The 25,328-nt window shown below is 43.6% G+C and overlaps 3 protein-coding genes and 3 non-coding genes across 7 annotated transcripts; 3 read left to right on the top strand and 3 right to left on the bottom strand.

Annotated features, from left to right (window-relative positions):
• Positions 1-1,893: 1,893 nt before the first annotated feature.
• On the bottom strand, positions 1,894-4,999 carry ccdc115 (coiled-coil domain containing 115). The gene is made up of 5 exons (XM_071520456.1): positions 4,756-4,999; positions 3,788-3,891; positions 3,567-3,679; positions 3,261-3,470; positions 1,894-2,416 (listed from the first exon to the last, which is right to left on the bottom strand). The coding sequence occupies exons 1-5, from the start codon at positions 4,873-4,875 to the stop codon at positions 2,277-2,279; spliced, it is 687 nt and encodes a 228-aa protein (XP_071376557.1). The 5' UTR covers positions 4,876-4,999; the 3' UTR covers positions 1,894-2,276.
• A 67-nt stretch (positions 5,000-5,066) lies between these two features.
• ebp (EBP cholestenol delta-isomerase) lies at positions 5,067-8,829 on the top strand. 2 transcript variants are annotated; one of them, XM_071520454.1, is made up of 5 exons: positions 5,067-5,164; positions 6,943-7,255; positions 7,359-7,395; positions 7,500-7,630; positions 8,286-8,829. In XM_071520454.1, the coding sequence occupies exons 2-5, from the start codon at positions 6,943-6,945 to the stop codon at positions 8,504-8,506; spliced, it is 702 nt and encodes a 233-aa protein (XP_071376555.1). In that variant the 5' UTR covers positions 5,067-5,164; the 3' UTR covers positions 8,507-8,829. The 2 variants fall into 2 exon arrangements, with proteins under 2 accessions (XP_071376555.1, XP_071376554.1); XM_071520453.1 differs by lacking the exon at positions 5,067-5,164 and adding an exon at positions 6,552-6,675.
• On the bottom strand, positions 5,350-5,421 carry trnae-uuc (transfer RNA glutamic acid (anticodon UUC)). Its single transcript has one exon. It is a non-coding gene; the product is annotated as a tRNA-Glu (tRNA).
• On the top strand, positions 5,858-5,929 carry trnah-gug (transfer RNA histidin (anticodon GUG)). The gene has a single exon. It is a non-coding gene; the product is annotated as a tRNA-His (tRNA).
• Positions 8,830-9,677: 848 nt separating the features above from the next.
• trnaf-gaa (transfer RNA phenylalanine (anticodon GAA)) lies at positions 9,678-9,750 on the top strand. The gene has a single exon. It is a non-coding gene; the product is annotated as a tRNA-Phe (tRNA).
• Positions 9,751-10,175: 425 nt separating this feature from the next.
• Positions 10,176-13,487, bottom strand: fkbpl (FKBP prolyl isomerase like). The gene is made up of 4 exons (XM_071520460.1): positions 13,400-13,487; positions 11,867-12,034; positions 11,462-11,760; positions 10,176-11,179 (listed from the first exon to the last, which is right to left on the bottom strand). Exons 2-4 carry the CDS (start codon positions 12,030-12,032, stop codon positions 10,505-10,507), a joined length of 1,140 nt encoding a protein of 379 aa, XP_071376561.1. The 5' UTR covers positions 12,033-12,034; positions 13,400-13,487; the 3' UTR covers positions 10,176-10,504.
• Between the last annotated feature and the right edge of the window lie 11,841 nt (positions 13,488-25,328).

Here is a 25,328-nt window from a genome sequence, read left to right as displayed (position 1 = left end):
ATCCAAGCTGAGGCTGAGGGCGTGCGCTGAGGCCAGGGCCTGACGGGTTGCCAGCTGGGCCTGGTAGGCATAGGCTGGGAGCAGTTGGCTCTGGAGGTAGTGCTGTGGCTCTGGGGTGTAGCGTGGCTCCAGGAGCTGCAGCAACTCTCTGAAGCCTTGGTTCTCCACCATGGAGGCTGGCTGCAGGTCACGCACGATCATCTTAGCTATGGCCTCGGAGATTAGAACCTAATAGTGACAAGAACCGGCATAAATTATCTTGTCATGTAATTGCAATGTTATAAGACTTATTGGTAGGTTTTCATTACTAGGAGCCTGACTATCCGCATTGCTAAGTGATGGTGGACTATAACCCACACCTGCCGTGGGTCATGTCTGTCGAACTTGGTCACGCCTCCTCCAGCACCTCCTCCTACTCCTCCCTCCAGGATTCCTATTCCTCCCACCCCTCCTCCTCCTCCTCCTCCTCCAGTGCTGATAGGGTGGGTGTAGCGGGTGTTCCCTCCATTGGTGGTGAAACTGTGCAGCGAACCAGAGGAGTAAGCCTCTCTCTTCATATCCTTCCTTTTCACAAACTCATCATACATAGCCTGGTGCTTACGCTGAGTAAGAGAGGGACAGGGAGAGAGAGAGAGAGAGAGAGAGAGAGAGAGAGAGAGAGAGAGAGAGAGAGAGGGGGTACAAACAATGTTATTTACTGACAGTCAGATTATTTTGGTGTCTGGCTTGTCTTCATATCTGTGAGGGGAGACACATGGGCAATCCCCTGGTAAAGAAAAGCAACAGACTGCCATTACAGTCAATCTGATGACAACACAGTACTTAGTTGTCCAAGTGTAATATACAGCCCCCAAAAGATGCTGTAGGGCCGTCTTTATTGATGCATACATGATAAATAGAAATAGGGCAATGCCAGCAATAAGTGTATTAGAGGGTTAGGCTATTCGTCCTTTCATGCTGGCAGGGATAAAGAACATTTTATTTTGAAATCATTACCTTGAGATGCGTTACGAAGTTGGACGTGACACTTCGCTTCGCCTGAATCCTGGTGCCACAAGCCTTGCAGTTGGACTCGATCTTGCCATTCTCACCCTCAAACACAATATTAAAGTAATCCAGAATAGACACCTTCGAAATTGACGCCATTGGAGCTCACAGTTCTTCTGCCCAGAAGTAAAAAATCAACTTGCGATCAAGGACAATCCGAGTTAGAGGTATGAATCTCACCTCGCCTCTAATCATCAGCACAGGCCGACGTGTTTACTTCTCAATCCTGGTGATCACACATCAAAAATGTTGCTGCCAGTTGCGTAGACAAAAGAAAATTGAATTCCATGCAGGAGTTGCGTCGCTTGCACGTCCGAAATCGGCCACAATCGGGCTACACTAGCTGCTGCGGATGTTTGGAAACATCAGTAATATAATAGTGAAGCTGCATCCGTTGTTCCTGCGCTCCCATCCGTCGTACCTCCGGACGCAACCGAAGTGGAGGCTGAGCGGCGTGTTTCATGGAGGCATACAGGCAGACTATCTCTGTTGTAATTGGACCAGGAAGTACACACAATAAACGGGACTTTCGTTTCCTACTATTTCGACAGTTCCCGGTAATGTTCGGCTGTCCCCAGCCAAGCTGCTACGATTCGGTGAGGATCCGAGGGTGGTGGCGCTCGGTCAAATGTTTTCATTTAATGGTCGGATCCGTGAAAACAAGAGGAATACGCAATTTTCCTAGGGACTGGGTCCCCATATATAAGTTGGAATAGAATTATGAATCTTTACGTTTGAGAAGACTCTTTATAGGCTATTATATACCAGATTTATCACTCTTAATTAGCCCATTGCATTTCTTTAGAAAAGCCATAACAAAATACACAGATTGTATCAAAAATCATTTTAATGGAATAGGTTCAAGGGGTCTCTGTTTATGCATACGATCTACAACATTGATTTAACTAGGCCTGAGTAAAGATTTGAATGAACCAGCAGCAATCACAAACAAATCCATCTCAAATACACATTTGCTATAGACACACAGTCAAAACAGAACAAACACAAAATCTATTGGCAATAAATCATTCAGTAACTGCCAGGTCTGTGGTCTTCACTCTGACCATTTCCCTACGCAGATGTTTTGTGGTGCAGGCCTAAAATCCACCAGGGATCATTTTGGAGTTAGATGGGCCCTGAAGCATCATAACCCATTGTGCCTCCAGCCTGAACCTGTCACACTGGAGACTCATCTCAGCTCTTCTCCAGGTTTGACTCGACAGAAACAGTTACTCTGTGACCTTGTCCAACTGAGTTGCGGAGGTTTCTTCTTGGAGAAAGCGTTTCTGTTTCATGCCGAGCTTCAGCTCTTCTCTGGTGTTGAAAACTGCACTCTGAAGGGTTGCGATCTCAGCAGACAGCTCTATCACTACAACACAACAGAACAGAAAATGGAGACAAGGGAAAAGGTGGAGAATGAGAGTTAGTCCCCCAAGGACTGTCTCAGAGGTTTCACAGTCCATGCATCAATACCACCAGTCACCCATGAAATTACAGTGTTCATCTCATTAGTGTTAGTGAAAAATTAAAGGTTCACTTTATTGGGAGAGTGCCATGTTGGATGTAAGATGGGTTGGGATGTGATCAGTGTTTTGTTAGGATAAATAATGCGATTGACAAAATGAATGCCGGTCATCCGATCACCAGTCACCTTTGTTTTTTCATCATGTCAAATTCATCAGTGTCAATTTAGATTGTTTGAATTAATTAACCTCTCACAACGACCACACACTGACATCTGGAGGGCAGCAGGCAAAGGTAAAACTAAGATCAGTCTCACGCCTAATATACTGAATGAGGTTCCTATGAGGCTCCTATTTTCTTTATTAATATCCTCCTATTGTTTTCAATTAACCTGATAGTAAATAAAAATCTTGACACAAAAATTATACTTATGACTAGATTCTAGACAGCATTTTGGGACAGGCAGGGGCTCAAGCCACCGTTATACCCTGTCCAATCACATGCCAGCCATTCATCATCATCGTCATCGTCATCATCATTAAGAATACAAAGTTGTTTATTCACCACATTGGCCCATTGTACTATCACAGTTTATTTCTGTAGAGACAGCAATCTGTGTTATTCTTAGACTGTAAACCTTAACTATATTTTGAGTAAAATAATAAAAGCAATTCAAGTAGTAGACATTTTAGATTGTTTTAAACTTAACAAAATACAGCATCAACATGTTCTGAAGTGTAACACCACACCTTGCTTGAATGACGACTGTGCTTGTTTGAGAGACTGCGGCACCAGAATCCCAAACCATTTCAGTGGGTCTTGCTGAGGGTTTTGGTTGCCTTTGGCTACTGGAGGCACATCAGGAGGCTCCGTTTTCGTAAAGAGCTTCTCACTATTTGCTTTTTCACCCTCCTCTTTTTCTGCAAAGTCTTTTTTTGATTTGATTCTTCTCCTTACACCTATGAAATGAAATAATGTAATGAATAACACATTTATTTGTTTATGGTGGATGCAAACAGACATTTTCCACACCATACTGACCATGACAGACTCACCTTCTTCTTGAGGTCCAATATCCTCTACAGACCTCACATCTTTCCCAGACTCATTATTACACTTTTGCGTAACTCTTTCTGTGGAGAACTCTAGCTCACTGTTATCCAGTGTCCTGTAACACAGAAATCAAGGTCATGCAAAATTAAGACAATATTTCTGCAAAATGGACAGCCATTCATGTGGGAGCATTCACTTCCATGAAATGTGTGTAAGTCCTCACCTAGCATGTACGCAGACCAGTGGCTCTATCTCGCTCGCATACTGAAGAGCAGAGACCTGTTTGTTTCCCATGGAATACCGCGCCTTGGACATGGAAAACCATCCCTGTGGGGGGAGTGAAATAGTAACATTGGATCTTTATCTATAACAAATAGGCACCAGAGTGAAGGAGGAGGATGCAGGAAGAAATATATGCAATTAACAAAATTAATGTGATAAAGAAATTCCCTGAATCAGTGGTGTAGTGGAAGTTAAACAGCTGGGTATCCTGCTGAGGAGGCGGGCACATGCACTATGATGCCATAGTCCTGTTGTTTGTTGGAGGTCAGGCTAATAGGTGGGTGTACTCCACGAGAAAGAGTGGGCTATAACTTCCACTGCACTACTGGCCTATATTGTTTTGGAGAATTTGCCAAACCTGGCTACCTATTTAGGATCTTGATTATTTGTTTACAAGCCATAATTCAAACAAAAACGTTAGTTTTCTTCATTGATATTTTCTAAATTTACCTCATGTGGAAAATAATATATTATACATATTGCACAATATGCTTAGAGATATGTTTCATGCTGTCCAAAATGTATTTGTGCATGCAAAGGACATTCATTTGAAAATCAAATATATTAAGTGGCCAAAAAATATTTTGGATAGAGCCTACTTACAGATCTGTAGTGTCAACAGCACATAGGAAGAAACTATTTCCAGTGCATACAAAATAATGAATCAGTGAATGAATACCACCTACATGTTCAAATATATTTTTGGGCCAATTTTTGTATGTTCTGAAACACATCTCTAAGCATGTCTGAAGCACGGGACATGTTACATGTATATTTTGCTGTATGGCCTGGCTAAGGACACACACGCTATACATTCTTCTGTTGGCAGAGGCTTTCTGTTGGTGCTACGCTTGCTAAAAAGACAATTACAGATATGCTTTATACAATTTTCTCTGTTCGCAGTCCCACCTGCTCTATGAGAGAGTTGAGAGTGGCTCGTTTCTCCTCCAGTAACTCCAGCTGGTCCATGAAACGAAGCAGGTTTTCGTCCAGTAGGAGAGATGATTCTTCCAACTCTGACAGACCCATCTCGGCTTCTTTGCTTCAGTCTTCTTTGATACAATCTTTGCTAGACGTTTTTTTTTTTTTTTAAACTCAGACGTTTGTGGTGGACGTTTAGCTCCTTGGTTTTAGCCTGGACGCTACTGCTACTTCCGCTTAACATCATGTGACAAACTACGTCACCTGGCTTATACCTCAAATAGCAAACAAAAGTCGAACAGATATTTTGTCAGAATAAGGTCAAAGAAGTTTCCTTTATCCTGCCAGCCACAACTCACAAAGCTAAAGAAAGACATTTATGTAAACTGTACCTTTTGTAAGTACATTACAGCTACAATATTGTATTTACTTTGATTGTGCACGTTTAGTCGGAGGGCAAGCGTACGTCGTGCTTGATTTGCCTCTTGATATACCTAAAACTCAGGCAATATAATGTTATATTAAAACGTAAAAGTAGCAGTGGATGTCAACCACCTCAAAAATACAAAAGAAAAAAGGTAGTTCCCATACCGGGAGTCGAACCCGGGCCGCCTGGGTGAAAACCAGGAATCCTAACCGCTAGACCATATGGGACCGGTGTTAACAATAAGTAAGATCTATCATCATAAACTTGAAGCAAACCGTACAAACCGTTAATTTGATGTTTGACGCTGTAAGACTATCGTGTGCCATTCACAGCGTCGGAATCAGAAGTTTCATCCATCCCCTAGCTTCGTGACGATAACATTAGCTAGCTAGCAAACGGCTAGCTAACAGAGCGGTAGCTAGCGTAACTCCTTTCCATAGAAAAAGTAGAAACTCTCAACGTTTGTCATTACTGGTGGAAGATAACGTTACATGGTCTCACGTGTCTGAAGGGCGTCGTTTCAAACATTTGTAATGGTTATCACGGCGTGTAGTTACGTTTGGCGTTAAAGAAAACAGAACCCTACAAATAGTGAATTACAGTCTCTCATTTTGGTTTCATAAAGCCCTGCGAGGGGGCTGGTAGCATGACTCCCAGTAGCTCGCCGTGATCGTATAGTGGTTAGTACTCTGCGTTGTGGCCGCAGCAACCCCGGTTCGAATCCGGGTCACGGCAGGGATTAACACCCCTGGCACGGCTTGGGAGGATCTGTTTTTCCTCTATGTTCATCCGTTATAAAGGAATAATACGTGATACATGCTGCACCGAATTGATGGACAACGTCTGTAAATGTTGTCATGTTAAATTAAAGACACTGTCTAGAACTCACAAACTGAGTTAACGTTACGTCTGAAGTTACACTGAAATGTAACTCCAATTTGAAAATAAAAATTAATGCAAATCGCAAAACTATTACCTGTTGAAATATGATATGATACTGATACTATTGAAATGATACAGATTTGTATTGTAAAAAGGCCTCTTCAATTTGCTCATATCATTTCGGCAGAGAAATAAATTCATTAACTACCTTCACAATTCACAGTCTGGGTAAAGATATAACGGTCGTCAAGTCAAAATTGCCCGTAAAAGTGCCAGTGGGCGGTCATGGGTGTGAGAGATGCATTTTCATTGGCGACATCCGCTGACAACATCCATGTTCCGAGATGAAAAACCAATCAACGAGCCGGCAGATCGCATGTGTCGCTAGCTCTATGCTCTATGACCAATCAGGCAATCTGATTGGTCCTTGTAATCACAAGTAACCTCCCCATTACTGTACCGAGTTCCGCGTTCGAGTGTCTCCATTGAGACTACACTAATTAGACAGCAGTGGACTCTTAAGTCTCCCATATATTTGTTCAGTCATTTATTTACTTTTTTCAAATCTGTGCAGCTTGACACTCTGGGCAGCATCACTGGTAAGAACAAAAGATACACTGATTATGCAGTATGCATTACTGACTTACTACTGAACACATCAAATTAAATCCATATTGTATTTACTTAATTTGGGAATTTGTTATCTATGACGAACCTTTTGCAGACCAAATCCACATGCAATGTGAGTCAGTACAATGCAGGCAGTGCTGACACTATGAATTTATGCATATTGTCTCAAATCTATCACAGGTTTTAGACCCAGTGTGGATTTTTTTAAGTGTTCTGTCCATCCCTTCTTCTAACAGATGATGGAGACCACCTCAACCACTGGGGTTCTTCACCCCTATTGGCCACGTGACCTGTCCATCCCTACCTACGTGGCCAACGACCGGTCTATGTCAGAGATCCTGGTGTTTCTGTTCTCTGTGTCTGGAGTGTTTCTGCTGGTCACCTGGCTGATCACCGGCCGGGAAGGGCCCGCCGGCAGGCTGGGGGCTTGGCGGCGTCTGGCGGTGTGCTGGTTCGCCGTCTGCGGTTTCATACACGGCGTCATTGAGGGCTGGTTCTCACTGTATTACGATATCATACCAGCGGACCAGAGCTTCCTTTCACAGCTGTGTGAGTCCAGACGACAGAAACGGTTTAAGAAGTGTCAAACCGTGGTAAAGTGTGATGCTGCATGCTGGGTCAATATAATAAGTGTCACTTTTCTTACCCGCAGGGAAAGAGTACTCCAAAGGTGACAGCCGATATGTAATGTAAGTTGACCTTTGCACAGAAATACGATGAAAGAACGAAGCGTTAAAGTAGGAGGACTAAGCTGTGATTTGTTTTGTACCTCGCGCCTTTCTTTCCTATCCAGAGCGGATAACTTTACCGTCTGTATGGAGACAGTGACTGCGTGGATGTGGGGACCATTCAGCTTCTGGGCTGTGTTTGCCTTCCTGACCAACAAGCCCTACAGATTCGTACTGCAGCTCATCATTTCATTAGGTAAGAGGATGCAGTTGCTTACAAAACTTGTCACCCTACCACTCCATCATACTGTGTTATGCAGAGGAAATTACTCTAACATGAAACAGCTAAAATCAACAGTTTGACAGTTAAATCCATCTTTAGTCTGAGTGGTAATCTGTCAATATCCACAACTGTTGCTTAGGGCCCAACTTCACTAAAGCATCTTAGCACCAAGATCATCTTTGTCTATTGGCTTACAGTGAAACAATGATGACCATAACTTAAGTTCTGAACCAATTAGTCGATTAGTCGATCAACAGAGAATTAGTCGATTATGGCTTTGATAACCGTTTAATCTTTATAGTCATTTATCAAGTAAAAATACCAGACAATTGCTGGTTACAGCTTCACAAATGCTAAGATCGCTTTTCCTCATTTCATATCATTATAAAATGAATAATTAGGGTTTTATTTGGCTGCTGGTCAGACTAAGTAAGCAATTTTAAGACATCACTTAAGGCTCTGGTAACTTGTGATGGCCATTTGTCATTATTATTTTTGACATTTTATAGACTAAATGACTAACCGATTAACTTAGGACCTACACACTTTTGGGAAAAAAAAGTTCTCTGGAGCCAATGAATTGCTGTATACCATCTCTATTAGATTTTAATGCATAATCTGATTCCAGGTCAGCTGTACGGAGCGGTGCTTTACTTCTACACAGAGCACAGAGATGGCTACGCTCACAGCGAGTTGGGACACCCCATCTACTTCTGGTTCTACTTTGTGTTCATGAACGTGCTGTGGATCGTCATCCCCCTGCTGCTCATTGTGGACGCATGGAGACAGCTGTCAGCAGCCCAGACACACACAGACGCCAGGAGGCCGCAGAAGTCGAAGAGGAACTGAGCAGCAAAGGGAGAGATAACTGACTGTGGGACAGTATAGGCTACTGTTGTCTACTGGCAACAGGAAGCATATATGGGGAAGAAAAGTGGGGAAGTCATACACTACACAATACTGTGCGTTCAAAAAACAAAAAACTGATGCAAAACAAATGTGTGACTGTTTCTATGTTATCCCGAGTATGGAGTTGCACTTCTCTTATCTAAGAAGTTTATTTTTCCCAATGTAGCCTGTTGCATCTTGTGCCTTTTGAACAGACAAAACCCAAGAACTGTCTGACTTTGTGGAGTTTATTTTGGAGGGGTCACAGGGGGGAGGGAAAATAAAATCACCTGTGTTTTCACAAAATCATCTTCATCTGTTGTTTGTATTTCACACAATCCTCATGATTATTTGACTCAACACACTTTAGCCTTAGGTGATACAAAGGTTATCACTGATGTAGCATTTTCTCTTACTCTGCCACTTGCAAACAACAATAATCTGAAGTCAAGCCTTATTCCCTCTGGAGCATTTGATTTAAGACTTTATTTGGTCTTTTGGTCGCTCTAATGTTCCTTTATGGAAGCCAATGAATTTAATCCACAACTTGGCTTAATGAATAAATGATCAGGGAGCAAAATGCATACCACAACACCAAGCAAACAATGGGTGTAAAATGTTACACCACAGAGGAATATAACAAAGCACTATTTCCATTATTCCAGCAGCTGAAAATTGAAGGCTGGTAAAATTAAACTAAAATTTAACTAGCTTTGAGAAAATTAATCATATCTTAAAATTTTGTGCCTTGAAGTGAATTGATAGTCACTTGAGAAGGAGTGATCACGGGAGACTGTGTAGAAGTGCCCCATCTTGTGGTTATCCCATATTATTACAACTGGTCAACAGGGACTCTTCTGTAAGGCCTTATTTGAACCTAAACTTCATGCATGTTTATGTTTATGAAAAGAAAAATAGTTTATCTGTCAAAGGATGCAGCTATGCACTCAGATGCAATGTTAGTTGTCATGTTTCCTTTCCCACTGACCGGACCATCTTACATTCTCTTCACGTTTACATTTCTTAACACAAAATGAGGTTGAGCTGAACATAAAGCGTTGACGTCAAATTTAGCACTGTAAACTACGTTGAGACATATTCATTATGTTACAGTATACTTATATGTTTCCACGCCGAAATAGCTCAGTTGGGAGAGCGTTAGACTGAAGATCTAAAGGTCCCTGGTTCGATCCCGGGTTTCGGCATTTTGTCTCAGCTGGATATTGACAAAAAACAATTTCAAACCTGTTAGGTCCATTAACGCAGTACGTAATTGCCTAGACTCAAGACTTTTTGTCCAATCACTGTCGGACAAAATGGCAGCAGTGCAGTCTTTCCCTAAAGCTACATACACTGTACTGTGGTAGGACAAATCTACTTACAACTGTGCAAACCCTTCAAGAAGAAATCCACTTCATTAAATATCTAAGTCAGAATGACAAAACAAACCATTTGTGTCCATGAGTTACTCTGCTCGTTTTAGGACCGCTGACTTTTTCTGCAAACTGACTTTCCTCTCTCATCTTTGCCGTTTCTCATGGGGACAAGGCTAGCAAAGCCCGACCCCTCGTGGCAGATTAGAAAATTGCATCTGTGAAGATTTGCATTACAATACAAGTTTGTTGGTGTATTATTTTATTTAGTGTAGAATACAGAATCTACTACGTTCCAGTCATCTACTCCTCATTTCCAGACATGAGTGCATTTGCTTGCGCCACGACAAATAATGTTATGTGTAAACAAGTTGCATAATTTACATTCAGGCAAGTCACATTCCATAAATTGACTGCTGCAGTGAATCAATATAGAGATGGAAGAAAAGCCATGCATCTCAATATTAATGGCTTTTGTTGTAAGGTAAGGCAGTAGCTGTAGATGCATTTTTATTTTAATGCAAGTTGTGAAAATAACCGCAGACCCGGACTTCACCCTCCTGTTGGGTTGTAGGTTTTATCGTCTTCAGCTGAACATTTTGCTCAGTCTCAGTCCCAGTTGTGTGTTTGTCTCTTTCTCTCTACTTGCTACATCCTTAAGTGCCTTCTGTGCAGCAGGCGAGTCTGGCTGCAGCTCTAACAGTCTCCTAAACGCCCGCCTGGCCTCCTCCAGCTCATTCACCATCTGACAGGCTTGGCCTAGCCGGTACCAGGCCTTCGCCCCCCTGGGCTCCAGCTGTGTGGCCTTCGCAGCGTTGGCCCTGGCCCGTTCCGGCTGGTTCAGTTTGAGCTGGCACAAAGACAGGTTGGAGTGGAGATCTGCCTTCATGGTTCTGTATTCATTAGCGGAAGGAACCGGGGAGTCTTGCGGCAGCGTCTGTGTTTCATCACAGCCGTCTGAGTCTTTCTGCTCTTGTCCTTTCATCCCCGACTCGCTGATACGGCTGTGGAGAGTGATGAGGAGCTTGAGGGCCCGACTGTAGCTGTCTGCAGCTCCCCACACATCCCCGCTCCTGAATCTCACTCCACCCCTTTCCTTGTGCGACCTCACCCACTCCCACTTTTCACCAGGAGGCATCTCCCAGGATTCCCTGCCTGGTGTGAAAGAGTGCAGTTCAACCGTGGCACATAAAGGCCGGTTTCCCTCTGCAGCTTGGGGCGCAGAGGTTTCCGGTCCATTTCCCAGTGGAGACAGTAGAATCTGAGTGGCAAATAAAATGATCAGACCTGCTGTACATTTTCATTTTCACATGCTTGAAAGAATAAAGACTACATAAAAATAGTGTCTTATTCTTTTTGAGCCTGCAATGCATATTCTACATTTTAGGGATATAACTGATGCTCTTAGCCCTAGCATCTTAAAATGACAGCAACAGTAGAAAAAGCTTCAATTCATAGATCACCAACATTACAAACAACCAATACTAAAAAGTGCAAGAGTCAGATTATTTTTGTTACGGTAAATTATTATACTTCTTCTTACCTCACATTTCTCTTCAGCTCTCATCCCCTCCACACACACTTCTGTGATGTCGCACTGACCCTCCCCTAGCCTCAGCGTCGTCCAATCACCAAGCGGAACCTGCAGCACAGAGTCCTGACAGCGTGCAAAGGGCGGAGCCGGCACCTCTGGGAGCTCTGTGATTGGCTGGTCAGATTGGATCGACAGCTTCTCATCTCCCTTATCAGACGCTGGACTCTCAGTTTCATCAAGATCCGCTTTGAGCCACACTCGGACTCGACACAGTGAACCCAGCCTCGGGTAGTCGCTGGATGAGCATGCTACATGGGACAAAGATGCAGAGCTTCATCACTGCTAGTATGGCATTTGGACTAAGAATGAATCATTTACATTGAAGCAGAATGTAAGGTCAGAAAAGAGCCATACAGCCATCATCTCCAGCATTACAGGTAGTCTGTTGACCCCTCTTGTCGGTTCGACTTCGCTGGACCTTCCAGAGGCCTCTGGGACACACAGATACCCAGGATGTGACATCGAAGCCGTCATGATCACCATCGCCATCCTGCGCTTCTGGAGGGTGAACAGGATCCATCGCTGGGTACAGAAAAAATAAGAGATCTTCACATCTACAGTAGTTTCAGATATGCATCTTGTCATGTCCTTATTTGCATATTTTATGAGTGAGATAATTGTTCTTTGCAGCACATCTAATATTTATCTATGCTAACCATCCGCATAACCTGTAGATAAATGCATGAGGATACATACAGGATGGAAATGAGTGACCTATCCTTATGGTGTCAGGAGAACAACCTCTCTCTTAATGTCGATAAAAGACAAAAGACATTGTTGATTTCAGAAAGGTCCAAAGTCACTCACACCACAACATACATCAATGGGACATATGTTGAAGTTGTTAGAGATTTCAAATTCTTAGGTATTAGATCCAGACATCAGATTCCTTCCCTCAGATTCCTTCACTTTCTGAAATGTCTCAAAAGATCTGGCTTATCTACCAAAACCATGGTTAATTTCTATCAGAGCATCCTCACTACAGGCATTAGTTTGGCAAACGGGACCACATGCAAGAACTATACAATCTGCATCAAAAAATCATAGGCACAGAACTACCACTCCAGCTCCAGGATATTTACACCACTCGCTGTGAGCATCATTGAGGATTCTAGCCATCCAGCTCATGGTCTATTCTCAGTTCTGCCATCTGGAAAGTGATATCAAAGCATCAGAGCTCGTACTGCCCGCTTCAGTGTATCGAAAATGGACTGAGTCTGACATTATTTTTTAATGGACACGGCAATAAACTTGAACTGTTTGTGCAGCGGCATGTAGAAATCAAGACACATCATAAATATTCGAGCTGCAGTAAGCCTTGAGTGTCTTTCACGGGAGTGTTAACTGACTGAAGCCAAACCCTGTAAGAGGCTACAGCCCTGTTTGCTGTTTGGGTCTTGACGAAATATCCATGTCTTCCAGTAGGTAGGCTAATTCCAAACGTAAATCATTACAGCAAACCGTCCTGACCAGAAGCAAGTTGAGGAACTGATGGCTAAGAAGTCTGTTTTGTTACAATTATGATTTGAAACATTATATTGGAAGACTTTCAAAAGCCAATACCCGAGCGCATATAAGTTAAAAGGAGGGTTTATGTTCTGTTCGTTGAATTAAAATCACGTACTGTGACTTAAGAAGTGAAAGTTTAACAGTCCTACCACACCTGCTAGCCTACTTCAACACAAACCAGCAAGGCGGAAAGGCTTTCATCAGCTTAGCAAACTCGTTGACTCGATTACTGACTAACAAGCTAACGTTAGATAGCATCAGCTAGCGTGGAAAACCAAGCGCGAGCAAAATTACACGTTGGATTTCAACGTATTACATTCTACACATTCAGAATGGTATTCGTGTCCGTAGATTTAAGACATCTATGGTCTATCTTACCTCAAAACTGTACAAGTCTAATATCGACTAAGAATTTAGCTACTGCTTAGCAAAGAGATGAGACAGACTAATGTGTCAGATCATAAACAAAAGCCACGTGACAGTGAGAGCGTCCGTCTACTACCGGACGTGACGACACACGCAATGTTGAAGCATTATTCTAGTGCAGAACCTCCTTGGTGCAGAAAGACTCTTATCAATTCATAGTATTCCCATGATGTCACATGCATTTCCTACCAATTCTCCATTTCCTACACATCTCATTGGCTGTGTTTGTAATTTGATTGTAATCACTTGTTAATTTATTACAATCACCTGTTATTTTCCTACCAAGATGGCAGTGTGGTGATGTGACAGAATACTATGAATTACTAACAGTGTACTTTGCAGATAACCAGCATGATGGTGCTATAGTTTATGTAGGGGACAATTTTAGTTCCTTTGACTACTTGGGGGACGGTTTCCATTTCCCGGAAGTCTCAGAAAACAACCTTCTGGAAAACAATTCATTCTGCCTATGATTTAAAAACAAGCTAAATCAAGGTTTGTTACCAAATTGAAAGGACTTGCCTTACATGAGGCCCAAATAAAACGTAAAATAGTGACAAATAAATTATACGAAAGCCTGTCTAGAAAGTGGTGATTTAAAAGATTTTGCCACTCCCTCAGACAGGAATGTGGCAAAATAAAAAAAGAGCTATCGTGACAAACAGCAGGTGGAGACAAAGACCAGGGAGATTGTGAAACAACTGAGTGAGAGGAAAGAGTAGAAAATGAAAGGAAGATGAACAGTGAATAGAAAGAAGCAAGTGGGGAAAACGCGGCAATAGATACAAAACATTACAAATAGACGTAAAAAAAAAAAAAATGCTCTAGTGTTTTTGATTTTTGGATGATGGGCTATATAAGTATATATATACTGTATATACTGGACTATATACTACTATAAGCAAGCTGTACCAAGTATAATACATTATTATAATACATATCCCTGAATTTATGTCATATAATTTCTTTACAGGGATTAGAAAATGGTTTTGTACAATGTGACGAAATACTAGTGCTTTAACTCTCCCCACCTCTCACCACATCACACACACACACACACACACACACACACACACACACACACATTTGCATCTGTGTGTATTGACCTTTGACCTGTACCACTCATGTTTAAGGCTTGTGTGTTAATCCCCCCTGTCAGTATGGGTTAGGGCTCTATCTTTTGGACACTAGAAACCATTAGGGCTATCAGAGGGATACCTCACTGAGCAACCAACATGTATTTGTGTGTGTGTGTGTGTGTGTGTGTGTGTGTGTGTGTGTGTGTGTGTGTGTGTGTGTTAGAGAGAGTGAGGGGGGGATGACTTATCTTAGTTGCTGTCTGTCTCCTTATGAGGGTGAGACAAGGTAATAAACTTGCTACACTAATGAGACTGTGCTGGATAACAAGAGTCATGCACATTTTAGCGTTAGGTTTACAGCTGTGGTTCCCAAAGTGGGCTCCAGACACTTCCAGGAGTCCTTAAGAGGGTTCAGGGAGCTCCCATGAAAATGAGGAAAACTTGAATTTTGCTATTATTTTATTCAGTGGAATAAAATCCACTGTTACCTCCCCACCTACATAGGCAGCAATTCCGGACTAAAATCATATCTAAAAATTGTTCTCAAATGGGGGTCTTTGGCCTTATGTGTATCTATTAAGCAGTCCTTGACTTGGAAAGTTTGGGGATTAGCTGGTCTACAACATACAAAAGCCCACCTTGGGAAGGAACTAAGAGGCATCTCCCTTCGGTCAGGCGTGCAATGGGTGCTTAGAAACAAACAAATATCAAATACTGGTGACAAAACGGAACATAAACAAAGCACACAGAATAAACAGAATAAGTGTGCTTGGGTGAAGCATCCAGGTCTGGCACAGGGGCATCAACACCAACTCGGTCACCATCGTCATTGTCGTCATCATCCAGTACATTGACGTCAGAGCTGCCTCGGTCACCAAGGGCAACAACTAGGCAAGGAGGGAAGAAGAGTCCAGGACCACACTGACACTGCCCAGCCACAACCACAACAACCTGAAATGCAAAGAGATAGGAGACGCACCCATACACACAGCAAACCAATTTGCCTCTCTGATCACAGCAGGGAGATAACTAAGTAAGAAAAAGCTCTGCTACCTGCAGTTTTCCTGCTGAGTATCCATCTGGTGTTGTTACGCCTTGTTTTAAGATGATGAGCAACACAACTTTATACAAAAACCCACAAATGAACACATTCTTTGAGGGCATTTGGTGAGTGGCAGGGCAAAGGCACGGGCAGGCCTATTTCTATACCCGAACACATATGCATGGTATAGTGTGGGGCTTTAGCTGCTGTAATGGTGTGATATATTCTAATTTGCCTAGAAAAGTCTAATCAAATGCATATTTCTATAATTGTTTCTCCATGAGATGGTTGAAAGATTGACAAAAAAGCAGATGTTTAGATATTAAAGTAATCCAAAACAGATGAATATACCAGTACAAAACAGAAGACGTTTGCATCACCGGATAATTAATTACCTGGATTATACTGTCACAGTGGGATGGTAAAATAATTAGCTTGGTTACTGTTTATCTCCACTCATGTGATCAACATTATCCACATCCCTCCTCTGTTTGAGATCTGTTGTAGCCAGCAGGTAGCTCAGTTGTTGTTTTATTTTTTAAAACCCTATGTTACCAATAGGGGTCTCCCTCTCCCTAGTAATATGACATAACTTGGACAGGTATGCAGTACTGTCAGTATCACTGGCAGGCTGATGTTACCCAGTTCCAGTTATTTTGCTGCATGAGGTTTTTGAAGTCTTCATAAACTCTAATGTAATCCTTACTTACTTGCATGTGTATCATAATGCAAGCAATATTTTGCACAGTGCCTGTGTGCATGGTGTATTTTGCAGGGGGAGGATGGAAATTATTCCATTATGTCTTACTGATATCATTCAGCGTAGTGCAGCCAGAAAAGAAAAGACAAATAGTTGTCTTGATTTCAAGTGAACGAGCGAGAGTGAGGCCAGTCCTTAATAGCTGCGCTTTAATGTGCTGGAACAAATCAGCTTGGAGATGCTAGAGCTTGGTGCGTGCGTGTGTGTGTGTGTGTGTGTGCGTGCGTGTGCGTGTGTGTGTGTGAGAGAGAGAGAGTGAAAGAGTGAGAGGGAAGGAGATCAACCCTCTTCTCCTCCATGTCTACCTCATTGACCAATTCCTCCAATACTGTCCCACCCTCTCTCTCTTTTTCTCTCCCCCTCTCTCTCTCTCTCTTTCTCTCTCTCTCTCACACACACACACAATACCAGAACCTCCATCTCTTTATTCTTTCTCCATGTGTTCTCCATATCGTCTATGTCTCCCCTGCCTCTCCTATCTGCCCTCTTCTTCAACCCCCCTCACCTTCCCCTTGGCTCCTATCGTCTCCCCCGCTGGCCTCTTGTGAAACATCCCAGTGGGTAGGTTCAGAAGCGTGTATCTCAGGGCCCGCGGACCGCTCTATGTTCGTCAGAAGGGTGTTACAACCTGCCAGTAGTGGTGTCCAGGGAACAGCTGCAACCCCAATAGCCAGGACTGACTGCTGCTAGCAGGGTTGGTATGACCTCTGCTGCTCTCTCTTTGGGCCTCTACTTGCGTCATTCGGGGAGAAGGTGGGGCGAGACAGGTGAGCGCAAAGGAGAAATAAGCCAGATATAGAGACAAGGGAAGATAAGTGGAAAAATCAGGACAAAGAAGAAATTGTTTTCCAAATTTATTGTTTTTGGTCATTTGTACAGGTCAGATACAGTTTAGACAGCGCAGTGAAATGCTTACCTGCATGTTCCTACTTGACTCTGCAGTGAAATAAATATTAGCTTGCAACATTGCAATTCCATAAGATTAGATAGATAGATAGATAGATAGATGGATGGATAGATGGATGGATGGATGGATGAGTGGCCGCTGTGACTGGGGTGGAGACTCTTCCCACGGGGATAAAGATGGTCCGACCACCAGCGGGAGCGCACACCGGAACTAACCGAGAATGTCAATCCCACCACAGAGACTATCAACACAATTCACTGGCTCACTTAGAGGGAGAGAGAGGCAGAGAGAGAGAGAGAGGTGATAAACTGAGAGAATGACCTTTTAACCTATGATACGGTACGTCTTAATTGGGAATAAGGCACTGTGAAAAATCTTAAAGAGACCGAGAGTGGGGAAAGCATAACAGAAGGGGAGAAGATGTGGGTTTTCTGTGTGTGCTGTTACTTGATAGATGACAGGCTGTGTTCAAGACAAACTGATTCCCCCACCAAAAACCTTAAACATTAAGCTTGTCTAACATTCGGGCTGTGTTTTGTGTTTGTTTTGCCTCATGAAAGAGCAGTCAACTCGCCTGTAATCCCTCTATCACACATCCCCTAACACTCTCACACACATACACACACACAACCTCCACGACCCTGGCTGGCCAGAGGCTAACTCGTAAACAGATCGGGCCACACTAACGGGGTGTTTATCCCTCACAGAAGGACGGCTGTACATAATGTTGTCTGCGCGTGTATGTGTGTGCATGTGTGTGTGGATGCGTGCATGTATGTCAAGCACGTGAGCATGTGTGCACTTTTATCACATCTAGTTTTGGTCCCCCGGGGCTATTTGTTGTTGAGAGTGAGAAACACACTGACAACAGCTCGGCCTTCATTATGTAAACTGTCAATGTGAAGGCAGAAGCCCGTTCTAAGTGGTTCCCACACTCAGCATCAGTACATTAGACAAACTAGAGAATCATCATACTTCTTCTTCAAGACTCCTCCAGCAGACTGTATTTTTGTCTAAAGATGTAAGGTCTAACATGAGTCAAACTGGCTTGAGTCAAACACTGAAACAACAGCATTGTAATCTTCAAGAAATTAGTGGTTATCATAGATGTAAATTAATCGGGTTATGCTGGCTTATGAAGAATGGCATACTGTACCAAAGAGTTGCCAGTCAGAGGAGTTTGATTTATTGAGGTTTCCAGGTCAAGTGGGGATCAAGGCTGATCCTGAGGCTGATTAGAGCCACTGAAACGATGAGGTCAGGAGAGACAGATGTAAGGAGGGTGAAAGGCATCACTCTACCACTTGTGGTACCAATATAGGAGGCACATTGTGTCCATTATCTACCAGTCAATCACTGTCTTAGTCTATTGCGTTAAGACCAATCAATAAAAAACAAAGACTGTCTTGGTGCATAGCCTTGTAATTCAGGCTGATTGCCAGCAGAGTTGCACAAGTAGTGAAATATGACTTTTCTCCTCCATTAGAAGTGATGGAGCGGAGTCTGCCAGGTCAGAGCCATTCATCTACATTACAATGTCATGATGAGATTGCTCCCACTGCAGGAGAAAAACGTGGTCCTAGTTCAACTCCCAGGGTAACTGGACTTCATAGCATTGCATTGTTACGTGGCAGATTGAGACACAGCACTACGTGCGCAGAGGCTACGCATGAAAGTCCACAGACAACTGTGGGAAGAGCATGGACTGCCATTAAAAACTGTTGCAGCTCAGAGTGACTGATGATTGATTGATTATCTTGGACAGAGAGGGAGATTGAATGACATTTCTTCACTCGGACAGTTTTTCATTAGATATAATATGGTCTGGTTATAAAAAAAAACCCGCTAAGATCCACCAAGCCTTATTTATCTTTATCCTTGATACAGATCGGTAGATAAATGTTACTCCAGTGCTGTGGTTCTTGAAAGCAAGAGCAAATTTGCACAGATAAAAGAATCAATCTGCTTGGCAGTGTATGTGTGTGAGTGTGTGTGTGTGTGTGTGTGTCTGCATGTGCATTGTCTGGTGTTCTGGTGGCTCCAGATGCTGTGTTTAGAAGCAGACAGAACAGACTCCCTCTCCTGCTCCAAGATGTGTTGAAGTGTGATCATAAGAACCACAACACATCAAAGCCGCTGCCCGCACAGACACACAAACACACGCGCACATACAGTATGCCACTATTTTGCCATTACTGCAGCACATTTAAGACGCAGCTTGTAAAGTGTGTGTGTGTGTGTGTGTGTGTGTATGCCCACCAGCAATATGGGGAATCTGGCATTAGTAAGTGCAGCAAGTAAGGGTAAATCTGTTTTATCTGGAGCATAAACAGGGTCCTTAACTCCATTATGTTGTTTCTCTGGGGGCCAGTTATACCGCCGGACCCGCACAGCCTGAGTGGGAACCCACTGAGGGGAGGAGATGGCTATCGGGAGCTACGGGGCAGATGGGGGGACCGTTTTTATCAATACACACGCTGTAATGGGGGCTTCCTGTGTGGGGGCCGGAGGTGTTCCTCCTGACATAGCTTTCATGTGTTTTTTTTTTCCTATGTAGTGTGTGTGTGTGTGTGTGTGTGTGTGTGTGTGTGTGTGTGTGTGTGTGTGTGTGTGATTGTGTGTGTGTTCTATGATCTGAGCAAGTCGCTGTGGGCCATAAGACCTCCGCACGCACGCATACTAGCACACATCTGGATATGCTTCCACTTAAACAGTCATACATACATACAGTCTGATAGTGCATTTGACCTTGTAATGCCAGTTGAACACTTTTAGATAAAACCAGTTAGGGCTTTTAACTGGCATATGACCACCACCAGTGTGTGACCACCATATCTGTACCCACACACACCTGCCCATCTGATCATTTCCCATAGATCGTAAATGTATGCGCGCACTATTGCCATACATCTGCGAAGGATTCTACAAGAATATGAAGTCAGTTATCACCTTATAGTTGGTGTACACGAGCACACACTCTGTCAGCTGTTAACAGAGTAATCAGTAAGAGCAGCATCCGTCTCTGATGATGCAGCCTATAAGGGGGTTTGATGTTAAAGCATGGCTGACATATCCATAAAGATTTTACGGCCGAAGCTTAGGGGAGGCCTTGTCTGTGAGGCCTGGAGGCTAAATTTAGCGACGTATCAGATCGTAGTTAACTCCGTACAGGTGTGGCACACCCAATTGCACACCTTCTTAAACAGTGAGTTAACTCATAGTGGGTAGAAAGAGAGGGAGGGGCAGAGAGAGAGAGAGAGAGAGAGAGAGAGAGAGAGAGAGAGAGAGAGAGAGAGAGAGGGAGAGAGAGGCTGAGTTGGCCAGTGAAAAGAAACAAATGTCAAGATTCAGAAATCACCTGGCCTGCTGTGATTTATATAGGCGTTAGGTTTGGATCGGGGTCTGAGGTCTGCGGAGGGGGCGAGGGGGCCTAATTCAGTCCAGCCTCCAGTCGAGGTAACAGTTAGCGGCTCTGCGCTCTGCTAGCTGGTGGAGTGTGACTCGGGCATGTCCTGTCATCTGTGTCTGTCAAGTTACACCGCACAGCGCTGACCTCAACACGCTGTCTGTGGAGGAACGACACTCGTCTATCAGACAAGAGCTGTGTTTGTCTTGTAGCTGGAGGATAGTGGTCAGTTGTCCACACTGCACCAACACTGGAGTGGCTTAGATACAGTTAGATACAAGTGAGTAGGGTTAGACTGATACATCGGTTTGCCAATATGTCAGGCCTGTCATGTCATCCACCACTGATATGATGGAGGTTCCTCCCTGGCCACAGTTATAGAAAAAGAAGCCTGGAGAACTTTCCATGAATTTGTATTTGCAGATTATATTAATTTACTCAGTTGTTCAAAATGATTTTGTCAATTATTTCTCCATTTAGGGGCTTTTTAAAAGTATGTGTCCCAGAATTTCTCTATACCATCGAAAAGGTGGGGGTTGGGGAGTGTCACCTGCCTTAAAGAGCTGCCAAAGCAACTAATACAATTTCATTAGTATGGCTTTCAATTGTGTTTTATTGTCTCTTGGTCTAAATTCAGTTTCAGAGGCTTTTTTCCACCCTGACAAGGACTTGTCATGTTTTGGGGGTATAAAAATGCTCAAATTTAAACATATCGAATGTGATGCAAAATATCACCTTTTGGCAGCAGTAATACAAGAGTACCAGCCTTCAAAATCCCATTTAGGTCAAACCCTTCAAGTGAGTCATCTGACCAGTCCTGTACCCAAGAGAGAGACATAGAGCAGTGAGAGGAGAGGGCAAAGGCAGAAAGGGGCAGCCCACCCATCTGAGTCCAACATGCGGAGGACAGATGTAAGAGAAGGCCGTTCGGGGCTCCTTTCAGAGTACAAAAGGTTGGTCTAAATAAGACCCAGCTGATGTTACTCTTTTCTCCTCAGACCCACCCCTCTCTCGCTCTCCCGTCCTCCACCTCTCGCTCATCTTCCTAGGCCTCTTTTTACTAATCCTCTCGCACCGTTTGACCTATGACTTCTTGCCCATACTTTTTCACATCCCTCCCCCTCTCTGTTTCTGTTTAGGGTGGGTGTATGTGTGGCAGATCTCAGGGGAGCAGGTAAAGTATAAATCCATAGCAGTTCTGACATCTTGCAGTCTCTGGTTCCCATTTGGTCTGATGCCCTGCAATCAGTCACTCCTCCGCTCTCATCCCTCCCTCTCTTTCTTGTTCATCCTTTTCATTCTGAAGACGTTTGCAAAAACTTGTGAAGACCTTTGTGTTGAAATGTGAATTCATATCGTGTGTTTCACAAACACCTTTGTCAAAGTCAATGAAACCTACTCTGATTATCTTTCCCTTGCAATTTACTCTGGCTTATAAGCAGCGTCAATAGAGTGACATAAGAGTTGGATAATGAACATGAAAAGATTTGGTGAGTATTGTCACTGACGGCTCACAGCAGCCGCAAGTTCCCAATCCGTTCTTTCATCCCCAGTCATATCTGCTTGATCTGTGAAACTGCTTAATGTGGACATGTGTTTCCCTTGCTAAAATTGTGCTACAGGGCACAAATGCACACACACACATATACACACACTGAATGAGGAAATCCGACAGAGAGCAAGGCTAATAAGGCAGTTTGTGGGATTTACAAGACCTTTAATTTGTAGATCATGCAATGTCATCTAAACTCCTTTTGGATTCTCTTGTAGTGTGAAACCTCCTTTTCTGCTTGATCTGACCAGATGAAGGAAAAATCAATTTGAACATAAAATTTGAAGATGTCAGATATCAGATGCAATGACTTTTTAAGATGGATATATTTCCGCAGGGTAAGTTTTTGTGTTGAACTGAGGCAGGATCAAGAGGATCATGCATTACCAGTGGTAAATCTGGGTGAAGTGTCTTGGGGAAAGAGATGAATTAGTGTCAGGTGCGATCAGGGTGGTGGAGCAGAGCTGGACGGGTGAGCGAGGGACGGGAGGAGAGAGGTTAAGGGGAGGGGGCAGGATGCTGAAGGAGTCGGAGTAGGAGAGAGCTCGGGGTAAGAAGATGGAGAGACCGAAGACCACCAAAGAGGGCCTTGGAGCTCGATTAGAAGCACATGGTGAGAGGTCCGGGTGTTGCAACATTTGTGTGTGTGTATGTGTGTGTGTGTTGGGAGGATCAGGGTATGTGGGAGCAGTCAGATGGGCATTAAGAGTCTTCTGGACGTGGCTGGGCTTAGATATCTGCAACAGACATACGTAACATGGATGACTATTCATGTAGGGCTAATTCCAAGATGTACGTAATATCTCCATGAAAGAAATCAACACATGCAAACCTACATGGCAGCCAGGCTAGAGAAGTGTATCTTTTTGCAGAAGCAGACCTCAAGCTCTGATCCTTACCATCTACAGAACCCTGGCAGACGCTTCCAGGCCCTTAAAGCAGTCCAGAGGCTGATCTAAGCCTCGGATCTATGAGCCGATAACATTCACAACCTGTGACTGGCTGTGTGTTGGATCTCCGTCCATCACAGTCAGAGATAGTAGAGTTTACAGAGAGCTGACACAGGGGCAACATTTCACCCTGACAGGCCAGGACTAGCGCCAGCCTGCTGCCAAGGATACGCCAGCTTTTACTGGACTCCTTCAGCCGGCCACAATACACCTATTGTTGAAAGATGGCGTGAAATTTGATGTTCTTCACCAAGAAAATGTTTTCATTTTGATGCTGACAGTCTCTCGCAGCTTTTTGACATAGGCCTGGCGAGCAGAGAGCCTTATATATGGAGCTGGTAAACTGGTGTCACTATATCACACAGGGCAGCGTGCGTCACAAAGGTTTTAGATAATACCAGCCTCCAAACTGTCAAAACAGAAACACATGCACACTCGCATGCGTACGCTTCTGAGTGAGGACTTCTGTTAAAGCTGTAAGATTCCAACCAGCCAGCTTGCAGACAAGTGATATTACTGCAACATCAGATGCTAATATTGATAATACAAAAGTTATTGAAATGCTGTCTATCCCACCCAAGCTGCACTGAAGATGGCTGCTTTATCCAGGATTTAACATGGCAGGAAATTGAAGGCCAGAGACAGACTCACAGAGCTTCAGAGTCTTTCAGACATGCCTGCGGGGCTTGGGAGAACACACAGGCTGAGTTGGCTTTGACCTCAGTGACATTTAGAGACGATCACAATACCAGAAACATTTCGAAATAAACTTAAACTTCAGTCTCATACGGGGTGAAAAGGCTTGCATTTGATAGCCTTATTTATGTCTTTATTTCTCCACTCGCTTGCTTGTGTCTTGCTTCTGTCTTGCTTCTGTGTCTCAGTTCTAACATCACACAGTAAACAGTCTTCCCTAATGATGTTGTTGACGCTCAGTTACACTTGACACATACTGATTACACACCGATTACACGCCCAAGACACCGCAGCACATTTTCGCATGTGAGTCGTCAATTTGAGTATCACCAGCGAAGATGGCGACCCGATCGATGAGTCATGATTCCAGTGAATTGCTGCGCTGCCATGTGTCAGGGAGTGAGACCGATTTGTTTGGAAGTCTGGGATCCAGAGGTGGTCTGGTCTGAGTTCACTGGCTTGGCCATGAGTGTCTGTTTATGTCCCCTAAACCTGCTCTTAGATTCTGTTGATATTCTCTTCATAGCCTCCTCATTTTGTACAGTAGCATATTTTCACTCCATTTCACTCTGTGTCACAGGCTCATGACTAAACCTATGGAGTGTGTTCTTATACATTTGCATACTAAATTTAATTTACTGGTAAATAACAACTTATTTTCCCTGATGCTCCATGAGGTTCCCGGAGAGAGAATTGTGTGCTAGATGGGGGTTTTTTTCTAACTCTGAATGCTTACTTACCTAGTCATTATTATCGACACCCCCCACCCACACTCAGACATAGTAGGAGAAGCCAGGCAGACAGGTATCTACAGGGTTTTAAGGGTTTCATATGTTTGTGTGGTGGCTGTAGATGAGCTGCTGTTGCTGTTGTGCCAGGAACACTAGTCCCTGTCTGAGCCCCTTGATGTCTGCTGGGTTCACTAGGGTTGGCACTGCAGAGGGGCTGGGACTGGTGGGGGTGACCACCATGCCAGAGTCCTACCTCCCAGTGTGTGTGTGTGTGTGTGTCTGTGTGTGTGTGTGTGTCTGTGTGTGTGTGTGTGTGTGTGTGTGTGTGTGTGTGTGTGTGTGCCCGTACTATAGCATGCCTGGGACTAAACCGCATTTGATTTTTATACGCTTGTGGCTAACAGGAGCCAGATGTGGCTGCCTCCAGGGAGCTTACCATCGAAGCAGCCATTTATTTCTCTCTTTCACTCTCTTTAATGAGTATATGCGTGTGTGTGTGTGCATGCTCATATACACACTTGTGTGCATATAGGTGTGAGTAAAAAGGGCCAATGAGCCACAATAGCATTTGCTGATTATTTTTCTATCAAACTCAATAATGTGTAATAGAAGTGATATGACTACCCTCGCTCGTTTGTCCGTGCCAAAGACAGGACGTGTCCTATTCAGAAGACAGAGTGTGAGAGTGAGTAGATCCATGATTTCATCACATAAAGATAAATGAGAGACGATAGATCAGGGTGTCAGAGCTCTGTGGA

Source organism: Centroberyx affinis, unplaced genomic scaffold, assembly GCF_046629955.1.
Source record: "Centroberyx affinis isolate AG114_WGS23_722 - 3 ecotype Tasmania unplaced genomic scaffold, CSIRO-AGI_Caff_v1 ptg000803l_1, whole genome shotgun sequence".
NCBI lineage: Eukaryota > Metazoa > Chordata > Actinopteri > Beryciformes > Berycidae > Centroberyx > Centroberyx affinis.
This window is presented reverse-complemented; position numbering and strand designations above follow the sequence as displayed.